This window comes from Spermophilus citellus (genome assembly GCF_964194105.1).
Source record: "Spermophilus citellus genome assembly, chromosome: 13".
NCBI lineage: Eukaryota > Metazoa > Chordata > Mammalia > Rodentia > Sciuridae > Spermophilus > Spermophilus citellus.
Window position 1 is genome coordinate 112,432,130 of NC_138193.1, and position 18,985 is coordinate 112,451,114.

The 18,985-nt window shown below is 46.9% G+C and overlaps 1 protein-coding gene across 1 annotated transcript; it reads right to left on the reverse strand.

Moving 5' to 3' along the window:
- Positions 1-5,655: 5,655 nt before the first annotated feature.
- Positions 5,656-18,487, reverse strand: RSAD2 (radical S-adenosyl methionine domain containing 2). The gene is made up of 6 exons (XM_081265334.1): positions 18,006-18,487; positions 16,246-16,407; positions 12,583-12,812; positions 10,406-10,555; positions 7,950-7,982; positions 5,656-6,346 (listed from the first exon to the last, which is right to left on the reverse strand). Exons 1-6 carry the CDS (start codon positions 18,349-18,351, stop codon positions 6,182-6,184), a joined length of 1,086 nt encoding a protein of 361 aa, XP_081121460.1. The 5' UTR covers positions 18,352-18,487; the 3' UTR covers positions 5,656-6,181.
- Positions 18,488-18,985: the final 498 nt, after the last annotated feature.

The following is an 18,985-nucleotide window of genomic DNA, read 5'->3' on the forward strand; positions in this document are numbered from 1 at the left end:
CACACCCAGAGTCTGGAAAAGACGGAGGTTCACAATTCAAAGAGTGGCTTCTCTATCACTTTCAAATCACAATGAAGTAAAAACCTCTTGAGGTCCAAAAGTTGCTCGTCAGGAGCACCAAGCTGCCGTGACTGCCTGCGAGGGTTCCTGAGTCCTCACTCCATCTTTGTGCTACGCCCTCACTTTGCTGCTGATGAAGTGAAGGCTGTGAAGGTGACGTCACTCCCTGAATCACACAGATAGAAAGGGACACTGTGCTCAAGCCACAGCCGGCAGTCCTGAAGCCCCTGTCCCCACCTTGTGCCCTCTGTCTCACTGTCTCCCTGCCTAACTCTTGTCCTAACTTTTGCGGATTTCTCAAAGGTGAAAACCCTGACTCCTGGTCATGGGCATTTCCTGTGGTGTCCAGTCCAGGCTGGCTCGTGCCAAACTGCTTCTGAGTTGAACCTTTAAGCTCAAGGATTCAGCAGGTGTTGTCAAGAAGGCGAACAGGTAGGAAGTGGCTCAGACTTGCCTTCCTTCCCTCTGTCCCCGTGCCTGCCCTGCACCTGGGAGGAGGTTTGGGCTGAGAATCCCACAGAAGCTTGATGGGAGTTGATAGGGATCTTATGGGGAATCGGGGGCGAGGGGCTCACAAGTTCAGTTGTGATGAGGGACTTCAGGCTCCATTGCAGTTGATGAGGGGACTAGTGAAAACACTGGAACCTTCCAGGAGCCACCAAGCCGTTCTAGGCAATGTTATCTATCCAAATACCACTGACCCTATGCAGGTGGCCCTGTGCCGGCCATTAGTGCAGGGCTGCGGGCATCCTGGGGCACACCACACCTCAACCTGCTTAATGCTAGGGGCCAGATCGTGCCCTCCACAACTGGCCTGTGAGACCTTTCCCCAGTGTGGCTGTATTGGAGTGGGGGTCCCTGGAGGTAAGGAAGGTCAAATGAAGTCCTGAGGTAGCAGCCTCTCTGACAGGCTGTGGCCGTGGGAGTGCAGGAAGTGGAGGCCCCGAGGAGAGGCTCCTGATGGCCAGGAGGAGCACACACTGGGGCATCCCCTGCTCCTGGGCCTCACACCTCCAGGTGCTCAGCCTGTGGCACTGTGTGTGGGTGGCATGAGCTCATTAGCAAGGGTCAGCTCAGCACAGCCTGCACTGAATGCCTGGATCCAACAGGCTTCCTAGAAAACGTGACGTGGAAGACGGAGGAGGAGTCCATCCCAAGAACACACCCTAGGTGCTCTGACACCCAGCAGCAACTGACTTGGGAGGATGATTGGCTCTGAAAGCTGATTAAACTCCAAGAAAGAACTAAGAGGTCGGTCAGTTCAGAGTGTTGCTGAGGGAGTTCCAGGAACAGGTTGAGCTGGCCCTGGATGAAAAAACAGCTTCCGGGCAGTTTCCCAGACCCTCCAGGAACGAGCTGCACAGAGAAGCTCTGTGTGCATACATATCTAAGGGTGTGTGCATAATATCTATGTGTGTGTGTGTGTGTGTGTGTGTGTGTGTGTGTGTGTGTACATGTAGATACACATATGTGAATGTGTGTGTGCTTGTCAACTTTCTGTCTCTGGGACAAAATACGTGAAGTCGGTAATGTAAAAGGACAGAGGATTATTTCGGTTCATGGTTTCAGAGGTTCACTACATGGTCCCTTGGCCAGGTTGCTTTGGGGGCTCTGGCGAGCCAACACATCATGATGGAGGAAAGACACCCACCTCTGGCAGCCAGGAATCAGAGGGAGAGGAAGGGGCCACGGCCCCATATCTCCCAACCACCAGACTTCCTTGCACAAGGCCAATCCTCCTAACGGTTCCACCACCTCCCACAGCACCCCTGGCTGGTTGCCAAGGGTTCAGCATGAAGACTTTGAGGACACTCAGAACTCAAACCGTGAGTTTTACATACAGACACACATAGAAAAGTGAATTTGCAGAACAAGGGTGCATCCACACTCCAACAAATATGTAAACAACTCAGAAAACAAATCCACCCTCTGCTTTCTAAATAACTGTGGCTTTTTAAAATCCACCTATTAGTGTGAATTGTTAAGAACAGACTGTTCTCATTAAAGTATACCATGCTAATTGCCTTTAGAACCTTTATAAGAAATTATGTGGAAATAAAATGATTGCATATGAACTCAGTTCTGTTAAACGATATGCATAACTGGAAGGGACTTGAGCTAAATTAGCAGCTACCACTGGGTGATGTAATTATAAGTGACTTCTATTTTCTTCATTTTGCTTTACACTGTTTTTCAAGTACTCACCAAATGTGTAGATTTTAGAGTTATTAAAAAAAGGGTTAAGATCTTTCTGATCTATGAAACCCATCTGAATGGCATCTTACCTATGCCAACCACTATGAGGGTTTCTGTGTCATTAATCATGACCTGATGGGAGACATGTTCATGAGCACTTGACGTGGCACTGTGCCCTGAAATGTGGCTGTCAAGGGCCTCACCACCATGATGAAAGACACGTATTTCCCCCAGAGTCTCCTTGCCTGTCCTTGGGACCCTGGATCTGGCCTGGAACACTGGGGAGGTTGGCAGGTGTTAAAGTGGGGACAGCAGAGGGTGGTGCTGCTCCTGAAGATGGGAGTGTTTATGACTGGAGTTCACATGCAGGGCTAGTTGGAGAATGGTGCAGGTCTCAGGAGGACCACATGCAAGTCGAGAGGGGGCCAGGTGGACACTAGGGCCAATAGGCAGAGCCCCAGGATGGAAGGAGGAGGCATAATCAACTCATGGGCTGGTGGCATAGAGGCAAGACCAGCAGGATTTTTCAAAGGCGCCATGGTCTGAGTGGACAGCTAGAAGTCAGGGTGCTGGGGACAAGCTCTGCATTGCCTCAGAATGCTGGTGATACCAGCACTGTCCCTCTGTGCTGGATCCGTCCCAAAGTTCAGGAATCTGCCTGGCTCCCTCTCCTCAGCCCGTTTCCCACCACTCTGAGACTTCTGAGTCATCAGGGAGACGCTCACTGCCACTTTGTGTGGACTGCTTACTGCAGAGGGCGGTCATGCTGTGGGGCTGGCCCCATGCTTCTGAGTCGGTGCGTGGACTGATGAGCAAGTCCTGCAGGGACGATGCTGGGACCAGGCCCCTGCCATCCTTCGGGGACCTGGTCTAGAGCAGCAGGGTTCGTTCACCCCAGCCCTCCGCCCCCGGGGTCGTGCATCTGTGGTGAGGGCTGAGCTGCCCTGCCCCTGACTCCTGGAGGAGTTGTCCCTCATGAGATGATCAGGTGTCGAAGGCTGGGTCCCAGGGTGTTGGCTTTGATTTTAGACTGGAAAGTGTATTTTCTCCCGTGGTTCATCTCCATCCAGTCTTCCTTTAGAGTGGGCTGTCTGAAGTGGACTTATTAATATTGATAATCTTGTTGATTAAATTTTAAAGCGCACTTGCCGTTAGCCATTGCAGTTTGTGAAAACACACACTTACTGTCAACACACAACAAAGAAAGACTCATAACAGTCAGCGAGTGAGACAAAACTATTTTAATATATTGCGACATGTTACAAAACAGTCTCTGTCCAAACACAACTTACTTAATAGAATACTTTCAACAAGAGCAAAACACACATAATACATTATTGCTTAAAGGGACCTTATTGCTACAGTGTTTGCTTATTTGGTTTTCTGTCTATGCAGCAATTGGACTCCAAAACCTGATAGAGATAAAATAGGGCCTATTTTTCAGATAATTCAGTGAAACGAGCTCAATCACCTTCAATTTGGGGGGAAAAAGGAAACTGCCCTATGATATAGCATCTAATAATAGAGATGGTTAGTGCCAAGTGGACACTGAACTTAAGCAATAATTGAAAGCACCACAAAACATTTGTACTTACACTTGAAGTAAGATATATAACTAAACTATGCTTCATTGTCTCAATAAAAAGCAACATTTTCCACAAAACACTCATATTTAAAACGGAAAAAAAAGCAAAACACTATGTAAAACACTATGTGAGCTTAAATATTATTGCAGTGTTAAAAATTCCCATTTCTTCCTTTTAAGAAAAAGGGACATTTAAATATTTTAAACATCAATGCTTTACAAATCCTGACGGTAAATGAGAGGGTTAATAGCAGCTCAAACAGCTGGCAAATATACTTAAAATAGCTTATATCTCAAATGCACCTCTTGTTTTGCATCATATTTTCCTTAGAGGAAAGACAAGCAGTTTCCCTCAACTAGAAATAAATCTAATCCACTTCAGAAGATTTGGGCTTCAGTGAGACCTGCCTTCAGATCAGCTGGCTGAGCCCTGGCAGCACATCAGAGCATCTCAGGGCTTTCTCACACAGGGCCAAAGCACACTCATGCAAACGACAAATCCGTTTCATGTTCCAGCTGATTACATCTGGCAAGGCCTGCTTAGGTGGCATCAAAACCCCTGGGGAAAACGTTTCCTGATTCATTTTTTTCTCTTGAAAAAGGACAAAAAGTAGAAAATACAAACAATTATCTAATTTTGGATGGGACACACATATTTCAGTTGAATTATGACTTAAAAACTAAAATAGGAATATATTTTTTTAAGAAAAAATATCACAAAACCAAACTTTTCAAAATCACCAAGCCCTGTAAAAGGCCCTGCGTTCTAGCCCCAGTGCTGCAAAAACAAAAACATATAATAAAAAAGGGAAAGTCATAAAACAAAAAAGAAAAAAATTTACCAAGTCCTGAAATTTGATTATGAACAGGGAATTTCTACAAGTTTCCTAATGAAATGAGACACTAAAGTGCCCCCTAGTGAGGCCTTCTGGAATTGCAGTCTAATTAAATTGGCAAAAAAATTTTTTTCTATGATTTTGCTTCCTTGAAACAATGATAGGAAATTATTCTATTCCAGGTAATGAGATACTATCTAAGTTACATAATGAAGCCACATGATGTATTTATACAAGGAGAAAATGTTGATCAAGTGTCATTATTTCCCATGCTTCCCTCTTAGAGCTAGAAAAGAAAGGAAGAGTTTTCTCTCCTACTGGCCTAGACTGTATCTTGTTTCCACTGACTCAACGTTAACGGAGAAATGCTATAAGGTGCTGTGGCTTCACTTGCATAAACTGCAGGTGCACTTGGCGGGTTTTTATGGAATAGCCCACACTGTCAATTTTCAGAGCTTTGAAGACAAACATCTGGTCAAATGAAAAGTCACATTTTCACTTGACACTCCCATGCCCTGAAAAGTAGGTGGTCACAGCAACTGAAGTCCCACTCTTGTTCCATATCAGGGAACGTGGAGTCTGCTGGTTGTGCCAAGGGTCTTTGAAGAAGAATCTGTGTAGCACAGACAACACGGGCACCAGAGGTCCCTGCGCCCAAGGAACAGGTGCTCCTTGGAGATAGATGAGTTTCCCTCATTGTTCATTAAAATGTCTGTGGACCATTTCTATAATTCTAAATAAAATCCCCAAGATTTCAGTGATATAAAGACAGAAAATGAAGGAGCTTTTTTTTATAATGATTTTTTTTTAAAGAGAGAGTGAGAGAGGAGAGAGAGAGAGAGAATTTTTTAATATTTGTTTTTTAGTTCTCGGTGGACACAACATCTTTGTTGGTATGTGGTGCTGAGGATCGAACCCGGGCCGCATGCATGCCAGGCGAGCGCACTACCGCTTGAGCCACATCCCCAGCCCTGAAGGAGCTTTACAATAAGCAGAAGTAACTAGAGGCAGTATTTGATAATATTTCTAAGGTGAAAAGTAACATTTCAATCAATGTTTAGCAGGAAATAACTGATGATCAAATAAAAGAAAGACAAAAATGAAAACAGAAACGAAACTGGAAAAAATAGCTTTGAAATAAAAACACAGCAGTCACAGGAAATTTTGCTGAAAATACCAAACCCATTGGAATTATGGATTGCTCCCCCCCCCACCCAGGTATCCTTGTAGCTTATTTCTCACAAAGGCATCTTTGAACTAGATTATTGTGCTCTTGTTCACAGTCGGCTTAGAACCTTTTAAATAACAATACAGCACTAAGCCAACTAACTGAAGTATGGACTTCAGTTACGCAGGTGATTTCTATGTTCAGTGCCCACAGGCAATTCGACGTGATGCGCAGGTTTCTGGCCACTGAGAAAGACCAGTGTGCAGGTCCTGCAGACCACGGCAGCCACACGTGGGGCTGCCCTCCAGTGGGTTGGCCCTTGCTCTGCTGACAGTGTCACCAGTCCAGTTTCAGGTCGGCCTTGCTCCAGACATACTTTCCTCCTCGCTTCAGAAACATACGTTCATCAAACCCACTGAATTTTATAGCTTCTTCCACTCCAACGTCCAGGATAGACATGGAAGGATCCTTCCGGCCACTTCTGCAGTTCAGAAAGCGCATCTAGGAAATTTAAGAAAGAAATCAGTCTATTTCCATAAAGTTTATGCTGTAAAACCCATTTTAAGGTATCAATGCAAAATATTTTTTTAATATTCCAATCATGTCAATAAATGATGACTGAGAACGGTGGCCAAAAACTGAGCTCCCTAAGCGTCAACCCCCACTCATGTAACTCAGGCACGGAGGAAGAGGTGAGGTCCGCTGAGAGCCTCAGGAGCAGGATGAGGGGCTCACTACCATGGCCCCCAGCAGAGGCGACATGCTGATCTGGAGAGACTTCTCCCCGGTGTCGGAATTTGTTTTGAAAGTTTAAAGGGAAGGGAAAGATCCCGTGAAGGCTTGGGGGCTTGGGGAGCACTGTTGTGGGAAACTGTAGGTGATGGCCTTGCTAGTGAGACAAGCACACAGCCATGTCACTCTGCGTCCCAAAAGGATTCTTTCAAGAGTGGGAGAAAGAGTGGTAAGAAAGCAGACGCTGAGGCAGGCCAGCACCAGACCAGCAGAGCCACATGGGCCGGCCTCGCTCTTTGCTTCATCCTGTCCGTCTTATTTTAATTACTTCAGCCTCTTTTCCCTACTTCTTGTGCAAGAATGAGGTCTTTAGGTTTCGTGTGACCTACACTGAGAATTTTGTAGAGGATCAAATCATATATGTTGAATCAGAAACTTGTTAAATTGGCAAAAGCAGATTTTGGATCAAGTACGTTTGATCCAATTCTGTGGAGACCAGACGGGTTGTTGCAGAACGTTGGTCAAAGCCCCGGGGCCCATCATGGCCACTTGCATTCCCCAAATAAATGGTTTCACTTTCCTCTTTACCTTGGACTTGTTAACTGAACATTTCCATTACTACTCTTTCCCTTATGTCCCACAAAGAAAGCTCATGTTGATAATAAATGAAATTGCTATAAAGCAACTCAGATGAACTTGAAACTAATGAAATATAAAAGTTATCTTAAATATCCCTCAAAGAAAATCCAATCTAAATATTGAACCCATGGTTCTTGTTTGAGCTCATTTCTTCTGAAAAACATATCTTTGAATGGAATTATTTGTCTTTTGTTAGACATATTGACAAAAGTTATAAATCTGGACCAAAAAAAATTAAAAAGACAAAGGAAAAGAACGTGGATTCTTTTCCAGTTGTGAGAGAGTGGGTTTTCCCTTTCCTATGGAAGATGATGAGGGAAGAGGATATGAATGGTGCTTAGAAAGGAAAGGAAGGGCAAGGCCCCTCTGCCGTTGCCAAGGTTAATCAGCCAGGGAGTGAGCTGCCTATCAAAGGAGATGCAGTCCAGGGCCTTTTCACGTGCTGGGGGTCCTTGTGAGGTCCACGGACACCAGGCCAGGCAGGAGCCACACCATATGGCAGCTAGTGCCAATCCAGGGACCTGGGCCCAAGCCAGTGCCTGCGGAGGTGATGGGCGCATATGGCAAAGGGACCCCCAGCTGTATCATTTTAATGACCCTAACTGGCCAAAAACCTGTGACAGGCCATGAAGACGGACAAATGGGTCCTACATGATGGCATTCAGCTCAGAGCTGGACTTGCTGCTGAAGTAGCTTTTCAGTGATAATTTCATAACTCAAGAGAAATACTCACATATTCATCCAGGATAAGGTAGGAGTCTTTCATCTGCAAAGAAGGAATTGCATACAAATTTAGTCCTAAGCAGATTTTTCAGTGTGTATTTTCAACTGTCTATAATAAAATGAGCATTTGGGTTTTGTGATTCTAGGTTCGATATTTCTTGTCTCATTTGAGTGGCTTTTGGTGAGACCCATAAGGGGAGGGACTGTGTGTGTCCCTGCAGAGCCCCACAGGTCCAGCAGGCCTGGATGATCTGCAGCCAACAGAAAGGTCAAGCGAAGGAGCCACAGCACTCCACATTCCCGGACAGTGGCCCCCAGTGTGCCCTGACTGTGGACCCTCTTTCTGATGTACCAAGCAGAGCACTCTTCAGTGCTAGCCCGTGGGACTACAGGGTGGCTTCTCCCATGGATTCTGCCGCGCTCAGCTGACTGACACTAGTGGTGCACTGTGTGTGCGTAGAGGGATTCCTGCGCTCCCAGCGGGTAGACAGACCTTCTGCCCCCACCGACGGACACCTGGCAAAGGTCCCAGCTGATTCACACGGGGAAAGAAACCTGGGTGGGAGCCTTTGGGGAGTTGAGATGCGCAGGTGGGTGAGGCGCTCTTCATACAAGATGGAGACCGAGAACAGTGCCATCTTTCATTGCTTTCCTTATTTTCTTCGCCCTCACACTATGTAATTCAGATGGAGGTGGGAAGATCCCGTCAACAGAGACCCTTCGAGAGGGTTCCCTCCACTTCCTCACTGCTCCCTGAAGCCTGCCCTGCTCTCTCGCCATTTGGGGATTTTCTCACTCAGGCTTAGTTCAATATCACCTTTAAACTCCAGCCATCCATCAAGACCTTCAGAAGCCAAAGCATAAGGAATCAATTTCTGTCCCTGGAATTCCTGACATTATGCAAGCATCCGGGGGAGAGATTTTCTGTGTGTGTATTTTGGGGTGGCAGATGGGAGAACCTGTTTTAAAAATACTTCTTCAAATAACAAATCTTATCTTTTACAAATTGGAAGATCCAAAAAGTTATAAAATCCACCAAATTATTGGAATTTGCACTACTCTGGGGGATATGTATGGATTTTATTTATTTTATTATTTTTTTTTTTTTGCAGATCAGCATTGAGTTTCAAATTGATTTTGCATGTTGGTTTTCAACTTTACTAATATCATGTGATGAGATCTTATCCTGGTAACATAACACTCTTAAATATGCTTTATTCAGTAGACATTTCACTATGCTAATGTACTAATGCACCTGTTCCTGCCCTACGGCGAAGCGAAGCTACCTTCAGTTTATTTCTATTGTTCTTAATGCTGCAGCAACTAACCTTTATATAAATATTTCTTTGCATCTTTATATAAAGATTTCTTGTGTTTTGAAGTAGAATTTAAGAATCAATATATAAGAACACTTCAAAGGTTATCATAATAAATTATCAGTTTGTTATCTAGGAAATCCATGGGCATTATCCTTCTACTAACCACATGAATCACCTCTTACTGCATCTTCAAATTTCATATTTAAATTTCCATTTTTTTTTGAATACTGATAATATCAGAGACTGTTAAATGTTTATTCACTCTTTGATTTTCCTTTGTAAATCATCTGTTTGTGCCCATTACCTGATTAACTTTCTCTGTTAGCAGGTTCTTATTGATTTAAAGAACTTTTTATATATAATACTTTATTTTATATAATTTGGTGTAATTACAAAAAAAATGATAGTAGCATATTTTACTTTTAATTTTTATGATGTATGTAGCTTATAATTTTAACTTTAATGTACTCAAATTTTGGTGTTCATAATTGTTTAAAAATGTGCATAACTTGCATTAATAAGGCATTTCCTCCACTGTGGCAGGAAGAACGGGAATCATTTTTCTTTAGATTTTGAGAGTGCATTCATCAGTGACTTCCTCTGGTAATTCCTGAAGTCCCAGCAGAGACATGCTTTGGCCAACCCTGCTGAGTCTATGAGTGGAATTTTTCCTTTTAGGGTGCATTCAATTGTGCTTACACTAGACAACTAAAGAAGTGGCAAACCATTTCTTCTACCTTCTACCCAACTTCTAAAGTTTTTCCTAGAAACAGTTCAAGTGAATCATGTGATGATGTTCATAGCAAGAGAATGGCATTCAAGAGCTCCCTCCTTCTTTCACAGAAGTAGAAATGCTAAGTTTATAGCAGCATGGGTTGAGATTGCACAGTGATGATACATGAAGTCACATCACCTCTGGGTGGCACTCTGCCTTCCCGGAGGGAGACACTGAAGCTCCCTGAAAGCCCACAGTCAGCAGGTAGCCAGGGTGGACCTGTGCTTTTCTGGCTTGGGACTCACTCCTCCCTCTCTCTGTGCTGAATCCCCTGAAACCACAATTTGTCTCTATGCAAGTCCTTGGGCCAGGATTCCCTGCTCTGGAATCAATCTGAAGGCAAGCAGGAAAGCCCACTGGGCTGTATACAACCTTCTGGTTGGACTCGGGCACCAAGCAGGACACTCCTTTGTGACGCTCTAAGAATTCTTCAAACTCTTCGTCGCTGATGACGAATCTTTGTGCTTCTCTCAGGGCATCGTCTCCACAGTTCTCGCCCTCAATCAGGAGGCACTGGAACACCTGAAAGAGGAGAGCCTGTGGGGCAAGGCCGTCATCCGCTGGCCCCAGCCCCATCCCTGTCCAAACTCCAGCTCCGAGGCCCGGAGCTCAGCAGTCCTGGGGAGACCTCACGCTGGGAAAGGAGACCGGCCTGGAATTCAGGAATATGATGTTAGAAGCACAAACATTCTTAAAATAGAAATTCCTCAAACTGCCTAGAGTATGTTTGATCTAAGTTTATGATCCAATATTTTCAGACTACAAAATCATTAACGTTTTTTGAAGAAAACGGGGACTATTAAAAAGCATAAAAAAATAACAACTGTCATCGTCAAGAGAAAACTATTTTAAAAATATTGTTATTTTGCTGATTTTTAATATATCCTTAGTACTTTTAAACCAGGTTTGCTTTTCACTTAATACGTAAGGACAAATTTTTGAAGTCATTAATGCAGTTTTTCATTCTTCTTTTAAGTAAATAAGTGTGTACATGACTGTGCCTGCATAGGTGTTTTTGTGAGTTTGTACGTGTGACCCTGTGTCCAAGTGTGTGTGTCTGTGTGTGCTGACTGTGTGAGTGTGCGAGTGTGTGTGAGTTGAGTGTGCACACTGCATTACCCCACCCTGAGCAGTACTGTCATTTGAGCAGGGAGGCCCCAGGGAAGGCAAGCAACCAGGCAAGGTGTCCCAGGTGGCACAGGGTGACAGAGCTGAAGCAGAACCCGAGGCTAACAGGCTTTTGTGGAACAGGTTTCTCTACATGGAATTAATCAATAGAATCCGGATTAATTTGAGGCTGTTTTAGTCAGTTAGGGCTCATGTCATAACGCTCTAAAGACGGCCTCTCGGGCTGGAGACATAGCTCAGTCGGCCACGTGCTGGCCTGGCATGCACAAGGCCCTGGGTTCAACCCCCAGAAGAAGATGGCCTCTCGCTCTGTGTCCTCCCTCTGGCACAGGGTTGCCGAGGGCTGCCGCGCCCATGGCCTCGTGGGAAGAGGGCACCCCAGGAAACCAGGGAGCAAAGGGACCAAGCAGGGGCGACAGCTTCCATCTGCCAACAGCCTTTGAAGATCAGCCTCTCAGTGAGTACAGTTTTCCAGGGAGGGAAGCTCCGCCCTCTGAGAGTTAGGTCTTCAAGGGCAAGAAGTGCCCTTGTAGTGGTCAAAAGAGTGGAGTAAAAGTCTGGGAGATAAGAGGAGACCCAAGCAGTCGGGGAAGTCATACACATATGAGAACAATGAGATGGCAGGAGAAGAGAGGAGGGACCAGGGCAGAGGGACAGGACAGCCGGCTCCAGGAGGAGCTCTCAGCCTCAGAGGGCAGCCCGCCGGCTGCTGCCTCGGCCTCCCTGCTCCTCACAGTCCCCACTCGTCCTACCCACTGTCTTCCTTTAGCTTTGTCTCAGCTCCTTCTAGACCGGGGTGCCTCGGCCTACTTACGTACTTCACCAAAAGTTCAAGTTCAATGTCGCTATTTACAATTTCTTAAATAGATTTTTTTTAAAAGTATACTTACTTAAAAAAAAAAAAAGCTTATACTTGCTTTGTTTGCATATGGAAATGCGTTAGGGGAAGAATTTTTAGATTAAAACTTGAATTTTTAAGTTTAAGTTTTTAAGTAGCCAATTGCCAGTGTCTGCATGTTGCCAGGGCTGTCTGTGCTAAGCGGGCTTGCGCGTGTGAGCCTCAGACTCCGAGGTGGGGCCAGTCCCAAAGCACAAGTCTTGGGATAAAGGCCCTGTGTTGCTCCGTGGGGAAGCCTTGACTTCTAATGCCTTCCAGTAACTCAGTGCACACTCAGTGGCATCCGGCTCTGCGGAGAGCATTGGTCCCTGTCAGTCAACTCTGGGTTTCCCAGAGACACACCCCAGCACTGAGCATGACCTTCATCCTCACTGTATCTCAGGAGAACACCATTCCTGGGTTCCCGTGGCTGGGAGTCTAGGGAGCCAGACGAGACCGAGGACCGAGCTGGATGGCCTGGAGCTCTCCAGTGAGGCTCTTTCCAGCTTCACTGAGCTCAGCCAGGAACAGCAGCAGCACTTACCTTCCAGCGAACAGGGTTCAGGGCTTTAATCTGCTCGTTCATGTCCTCGTCCACGTTGAACCGGTTGATGACAGAGTTGATCTTGAAAGCCACTCTGTAATCATTGCACCACTTCCTCAGCTTTTGAAGATTTTCCACATGGTTCTTCTTTCCTTGGCCACGGCCAATGAGGACGTTGACTTCCTCATCAAAGCTGTCACAGGAAATGGCGAGAATGTCCAAGTAGTCACCTGTGGTAAAATGGTCAGCTAGATTTTTCTGTCCAAGGAACAAGCGCTACAGGTCACATCAATCAATTCATGATACAACATATTTTGTTTGCATCTGGGTTCTAACTTTTTATGTGATACTTTCCTCAAACCTATGAAACTTGCTGAGATGTGAACTATACTGGTACTTGTATGGAGTATTCATTTAAAAACCACACATGTGCCTGGGTGCAGTGATGTACACCTATAATGCAAGCAATTTGGGGGGCCAAGGCAGGGGGATTACAAGTGTCAGGCCAGCCTCAGTAGCTTAGCAGGACACTTTTGCAAAATTAAAACAAGAAGGACTGGGGATATTGTGTCCCTGGGTTCAGCCTCCGGTACCTCCCTACGCACAAAGTCTATACACATAATTAATGATGGATATACATATTTGATCATTCTAAAACCCTACTCCCCTACTTGCATGAGCTCCAATTAATATGCTTAATATTTTTCATTTATTTCTTTATAGAAATCATATAATTTATGAACCAAGCAGATAGATATTTTGGACGCTTCCACACTTAGCTATGAGTATAAATTTGCTTTTCTTTTTCTACCACACAAATACAATTGCTTTGTATAAGAGGGAGCATGAAGCACAGCAATTTTTTGGCCAAGTTCACCAGCTTCTTCCTGACGTATTTTGTACCTTTGATTCACCATCTAAATATTCACAGAGACTCTATGCGGTATCAGGTACAACCATATTAGATGCTGAGCAAACCCAGATAAAGGGAGGCTGAAGCAAGGGTGTCGGGGCCCCTCCCTGTAGAGCAGCATATTGACAGCTCAGATAGTGGGTCGTTCGGAACACAGAACACGCTGAGTGTGATTCTGGCATTGAGCTCTCCTCCACTGGGTTCCATGACAGTCTTTTCTACCCTCTCGCTCTTCTGCCCCTGCCTCTGCCTGGGCTGCTCCTGCTCTTCTGGCCTATGAAGGGCAGGCCTTCTCTGGGCCTGGGCTTCCTCACGGGGGTTAGACCTGCACTTCCAAGTTACTTCCCAAAGATGGCACCTTTTTCTTGAATTTGCCTTTGCTTTATGGAAACCAAATGTTCCATTGCTCCTTCAACAGCACTTCTCTATATTACAAACAAAAAGAGTCATTTTAGCTCCTACTTTAAGGCTTATTTTGTGTTACCCAGATGTAACAAGCAATTAGCACACGTACGAGCCAGAAACACTCTTTAACACAACTCTAAATGTCCTACAATTTGATCTTGAGTAAATTTGTAATGGGATATCATACTGGAACAAAGCAACTCACTGAGCATGTGGTCTCTAACCATCCAAAAAAAAAAAATTGAAAACTAAACACACAAAGCCCAGTCGGTTCTATGCAGGCAGCCTCTTCTGGTTGGCTCCCAAATGGGCTTCAGCTGTGCTCTGCCACCCTTCCAACTTCTGCTAATTGCTGATATCCCTCCCTCTAGTTCTCAGCTTCTCTGGTCATGTCTCTTGGGAAGAGGGATTTATCAGAGTGGACCTCTGCTCAGTCCTTGCATTTTTCTGAGAGTCAGAAGCTGTAATGGGGTCTTTCCTATGCCTGCATGTGTGACTGCCACAACATTCACATGTCACCAGTGGATGTGCAAGAGCTGGAGGCCACAGCCTGCTGCAGCCATGTGCCAAGACTCCTCAGGACTGTCGAGCAAGATCCAGGGTCTCTCTGAGTGCAGGGTTAGGCGGTCTCATAGCAGTATGTTCCCGAGTGACCTGCCCTGTGTGAAAGTCCTGGATCCTAAGGTTCCAATGAGATTTTCTGCATAGAGAATGTCCAAACAAGTCTCTGCACTTCACTGATGGACAGAAAGGACAGCCTCTGTGAGGTCAGATGGGGGTGGACTCAGAACAGTATGTTGGGTGTCTCTGGACTCAACGACACACACTTTTACGCTACCCTTTTACTCTATACCTTTGCTCTCATAAGCCCTGGCTTATGAGTCCTTCCAGAAGACGGACAGACTTGGAGAGGTGGGGACCTGTGGCATAGCCCCCTCATCCACTCAGCACACAGGCCCATCCCTGGACCTTTATTTAGATCAGAGGTGGACAATTGGAGGGGCCTGAGAGGGATACAGATACATTTTGTTGGTTCCTTGAGCATCTAAAAATATTTCAAATTATTAACTGGCAGAAGGAACACAGAATGCAGATTTTCATTTATGTTTAATAATATGAGCATCTGGCAAGATTTTATATGGTGCAAAAAAATCAATTAAAGTTTATAATTGGAGGTCCTTGGCCTCTAAGAAGAGAGCCAGTGCTGCCCAGTCCCCATCCTCACCCCTTCCTACTGCGACCTTGCAGGAGATGCTGGGTTCTCCCGTAAACTTCCAAGTGCCTGAGTTTCCATCCCCTTTCCCAGACACACACCCCAGGATTTGTCGCTGCGATGCAGGAGTCCTTCTGCCCCTGCAACACTCTCCACAGGGATGGGCAGGTCCAGCCATCCTGGAGGGACAGGGCTGCCCAGGCACACACCAAGAGAAACCCTGTCAACTGGTCTCCAGTCGCTGCCTCCTGGACGCCTTCCCTGTCTCTGGGTCTGTCTGGCTCCCACAGTGCCCTGGCCTTTGTTCCTCCAAACCCACTTCCCCCTGGTGTCACCCTTCTTGCTCTGCTTTCAGACATTGCCTCAACTCCTCCTTGACTTCCCTCCCCTGAAACTCTAAATCCTCTCAGATGGACCGCACCCGCCCTCATAGCCTTCTCCCTGCATCTTGGGATGGAAATTCAACTGGAGATTTCTGGCCAATACCCCAATAGATGGAAAATGCCAGTTTCCTTCAGATGATTTTAAAGCTCAAATGCCTCAGGAGGGGGGGGGCAGGGAGAGGAGAGAGACTGTAAGAATTGTCTCCAAAAATCCCAGTGCTGCCTCAGTGCCAGGCAGTGCTCCATGGACATTATCCTCAGGCAAGATTTAATGATAAGCCTTCTCTGCTGCGTTAGGACCTGGTGGCTCTTAATCCTGGCTGTGCAGAGGAAGTCCTTCCAGCACCAGAAATCAGCCAGTCCACACACGGTGTCTGACGTCATTAGTTCTGGATGCAGTCCAGTTCCAGCAGAGACAGTTTACTGCACAGCTGTAAAGTGTGCTGATTTTCCTCAGTGAGTGGCTAAGTGTGGGTCATAGGTCTGGATACTTGCTAAGTTTGGAACGTGCAGAAGAGTCAGGCTTCCTAACACGCTCAGTTCTCTGACTGGCCACCCTGGTTTACTGAGAGCCCTGCAGAACCAAGACGCCCATCGCACCCAGCTGGAAGGGAGATTAGAATAAGCAAGATTTGTTTTTCTTTCCTTCCACTTCCCCAGAAGGCCTGGCCTGAGGCCCAGGATGGGAGGAAACACAGGAACCAACCAGATCAGCAGAGACGCCTGAAGTGGCCTGCAGGAGCGCTTACCGTAGTCCCTGAACCACTTCTCCCGGATCAGGCTGCCGTTGCTCACGATGCTCACGCTGGGCAGGAGGAGCTCCCGCTTGCAGAATTTCACCAGCTGGCCCAGGTACTCGCCCCGGTCCTGAAGAAAGGGCTCTCCGCCAGAGAAGTTTATCTTCTCCATACCTGCCAAAGGCAGAGTGTGAGGGGTCCCCCTCCACCAAATCCCACATTAATTCGTGTTTTATTTTGTGTCTTGTGCTGCTGAGCATCTAACCCAGGGCCTCATGCAGTGTGGGGAGCACCTGAATACTGAGCTACACCCCCAACCCCATCCACTTTGGTTTTAGTGCAAAGGTAATATTTTCTCCATGTTAAAAATAAAAGAAATGAAAATTTCTCATTATCCTCTCCTTTCCTAATTTGTGTTCCTAACACCAACCCCACCTCATCAGAATAACCATGCATTTAATTCAGGGTATAAACAAGGGGAAGAAAATCACTTGAAGATTTTGTTTTTGCTTTGTTTTTCCCTCCTTTAAGCAGATGCCCTTGGATGTTGGGAGTTCTTTACATAGAGGAGCTGACTTGGTTAGAAGCCAACGGGTGCAATGGCGCAACCTGGAGTCTGCAAAGCAAAAACCACCTCCTGAGACATGGGTAGAGCAGGCGGGGAAACAGCTCGACATGCCCCTGACACTCAGGCTCAGAAACTGGTTGTAGTTAGACCTGTGAGAGAGCTAGCTGAGGAGGGAAGGTAAAACATTATATTTTAGTAAGATGTCTACTTCCAGGGAGAGCAGAGTCAATGAGATGAATGACAAGAATCCTGCTGAGGAATGACAAGAACTTGAGCTAGGTCACTCTGAGAAGGACAAGGTGATGGGTCTCTACTTGCAAGATCAGCTGCAGATAACCAGCCGGCAAGGTGGAGCAAAGCAGGTCAGGGCCAGTCAAGTGCCGGTCATATGATCTCGTCCCCATAAAGCACCGAATCAGCAGCACCAACCAGGGACACCCCCTGTGGGGAGCGTGCTGGCTGTGGTCATTCTGCACCTAGGGTTCTGCTTTGCGAATCCACCTGCTGGGCACTTAGGCTGTGTGTGACTTGGGGCTTGTCTGCAAACATTCCATTAGAATGTTCAGAAGAAGACTTTGCAAAGTAGCCAGCGCAGGGGGGTGCTCTAGGAAGGACAGGAGGGAGAAGAGCAGGCTTGGAGGGGGAGACGTGGCGCTCAGACTCCACTGCTGAGGCTGCTCTGAGGTGCTGGAACCGTATAAAGGTGTGGATGTCCAGTAAGCAGCGCTCAAGAGCAAGGCCTCCCACATGTGCTAGAAATCATTGTTATACGTTTCCTATTAAGAGCACATACATGATCCCAGACAGAAGGCTCAGATGTTGCTGTTCTAACATCCCATATTTCGTGTTTGTTTTCAACTTTCCTCATTAAATATTTCTGGAAAAAAACGAATTCCTTGGTGCCTTGGACAAACTCTGAAAGTAGCATCACCCTCCCGACCTCCATCTAAATGCTGGGGGAAAGGGGCCTGCAGATGATGGCACAGACCTGGGCTGACAGGAGGGTGGGTGTGCCCACCAACCACCTGGCCAGGGCACCTCGGGGCTCAGGAAGACCAGGCATCTGCCAGCATTCTGGCCCTTGCACCTGGGACGACGTGTCTGTGGTGGCTGGGAGCCCTGTCGCCAGGGTGGCTGCCCCCGGCCGGATGGGCCCCCTGGGGTGGATGGAGCATCTTGACTTCTTTCTGGGCCTGGGACTTACCAGCTTCCTTGAGCAGGAGCAGCCCCCTCTTGGCCTCCTCCAGGGGCAGCACGAAGGACGTCTTCGCCGTGTGGAAGCAGAAGCCGCACCTGTAGTTGCACTGACGTGTGAAGTGGTAGTTGACGCTCGTGGGGGTGATGGGCAGGTCGCCGTCCGCCTCTTCCTCCTGGGTCCCCTCAGCTCTCTCTCCGACCAGCTGCTGTCCCTTCCCTGTACCTGGCCACCAGAAGGCTGCCCTCAGCCAGTACAGCAGTGGGGCCAGGCCCCTCCAGAGCGAGTGGAGCAGGGGCTGCCTGAAGGCGCCCAGCAGGCGCGCAGCCAGAGTGGAGGGCAGCAGCATCCTCATGGTGGCCACGGAGTGTGGGAGGCCACGGCTCAGTTATATGAAGGTGGAAAGGGCCCGCCTCTGAGCATCCTGTCACAGCAGAGGGACACGCCCCCTCTGACTAACTCCCAGCTGAGTTAGTTTCCATTTTCCTCTTCATGAAAATGAAAGTTGGAACCGGGCCAAGACCCAGGCTCCGATCAGCAGGCTGCCTTCCTACCTCACCCTGTGCTGAGCACCTGAGCAGGTACTTCAGAGACTGGTGCCCATCAGTCGTGTCTCTATGCCCCCAAGACACACAGCTACCTCTGTAGGCTGGGCTGCTCCCACTCAGGCCGAGCAGCCTTAACCTAAAGGGAGGGGACTGGAAATGCTCCAGATCGGGGACTTGTTTGAATTGGGGAGTATTTGCATATACCTAGTGAGATATTTTGAGGATGGGACCCAAGTCTCATTATGAAATTCATCCATGCTTCTATTCGCCTTGCACACATCCCCAGAGGTGGGCTTACACAACGTTTAAATAGCTTTGTGCAAACTCTCCATTTGTGGTGTCTTGTCGGTGCTGGGTTTCCAGTTAAGTGCATTTTGGATTTGGATTTTCAGATGCTGAGACAGTATAACTGTGTGACGATGAGAGCCTTCAGAGGTAGGT

Coding starts and splice junctions, on each gene's coding strand:
- RSAD2 (XM_081265334.1), bottom strand. CDS start 18,351: ATGAGGATGCTGCTGCCCTCCACTCTGGCTGCGCGCCTGCTGGGCGCC. Junction 10,556..12,582: donor TGAACCCTGTTCGCTGGAAG/GTAAGTGCTGCT, acceptor CTCCTCTTTCAG/GTGTTCCAGTGCCTCCTGAT. Junction 6,347..7,949: donor ACCTTATCCTGGATGAATAT/GTGAGTATTTCT, acceptor TAAATTTCCTAG/ATGCGCTTTCTGAACTGCAG.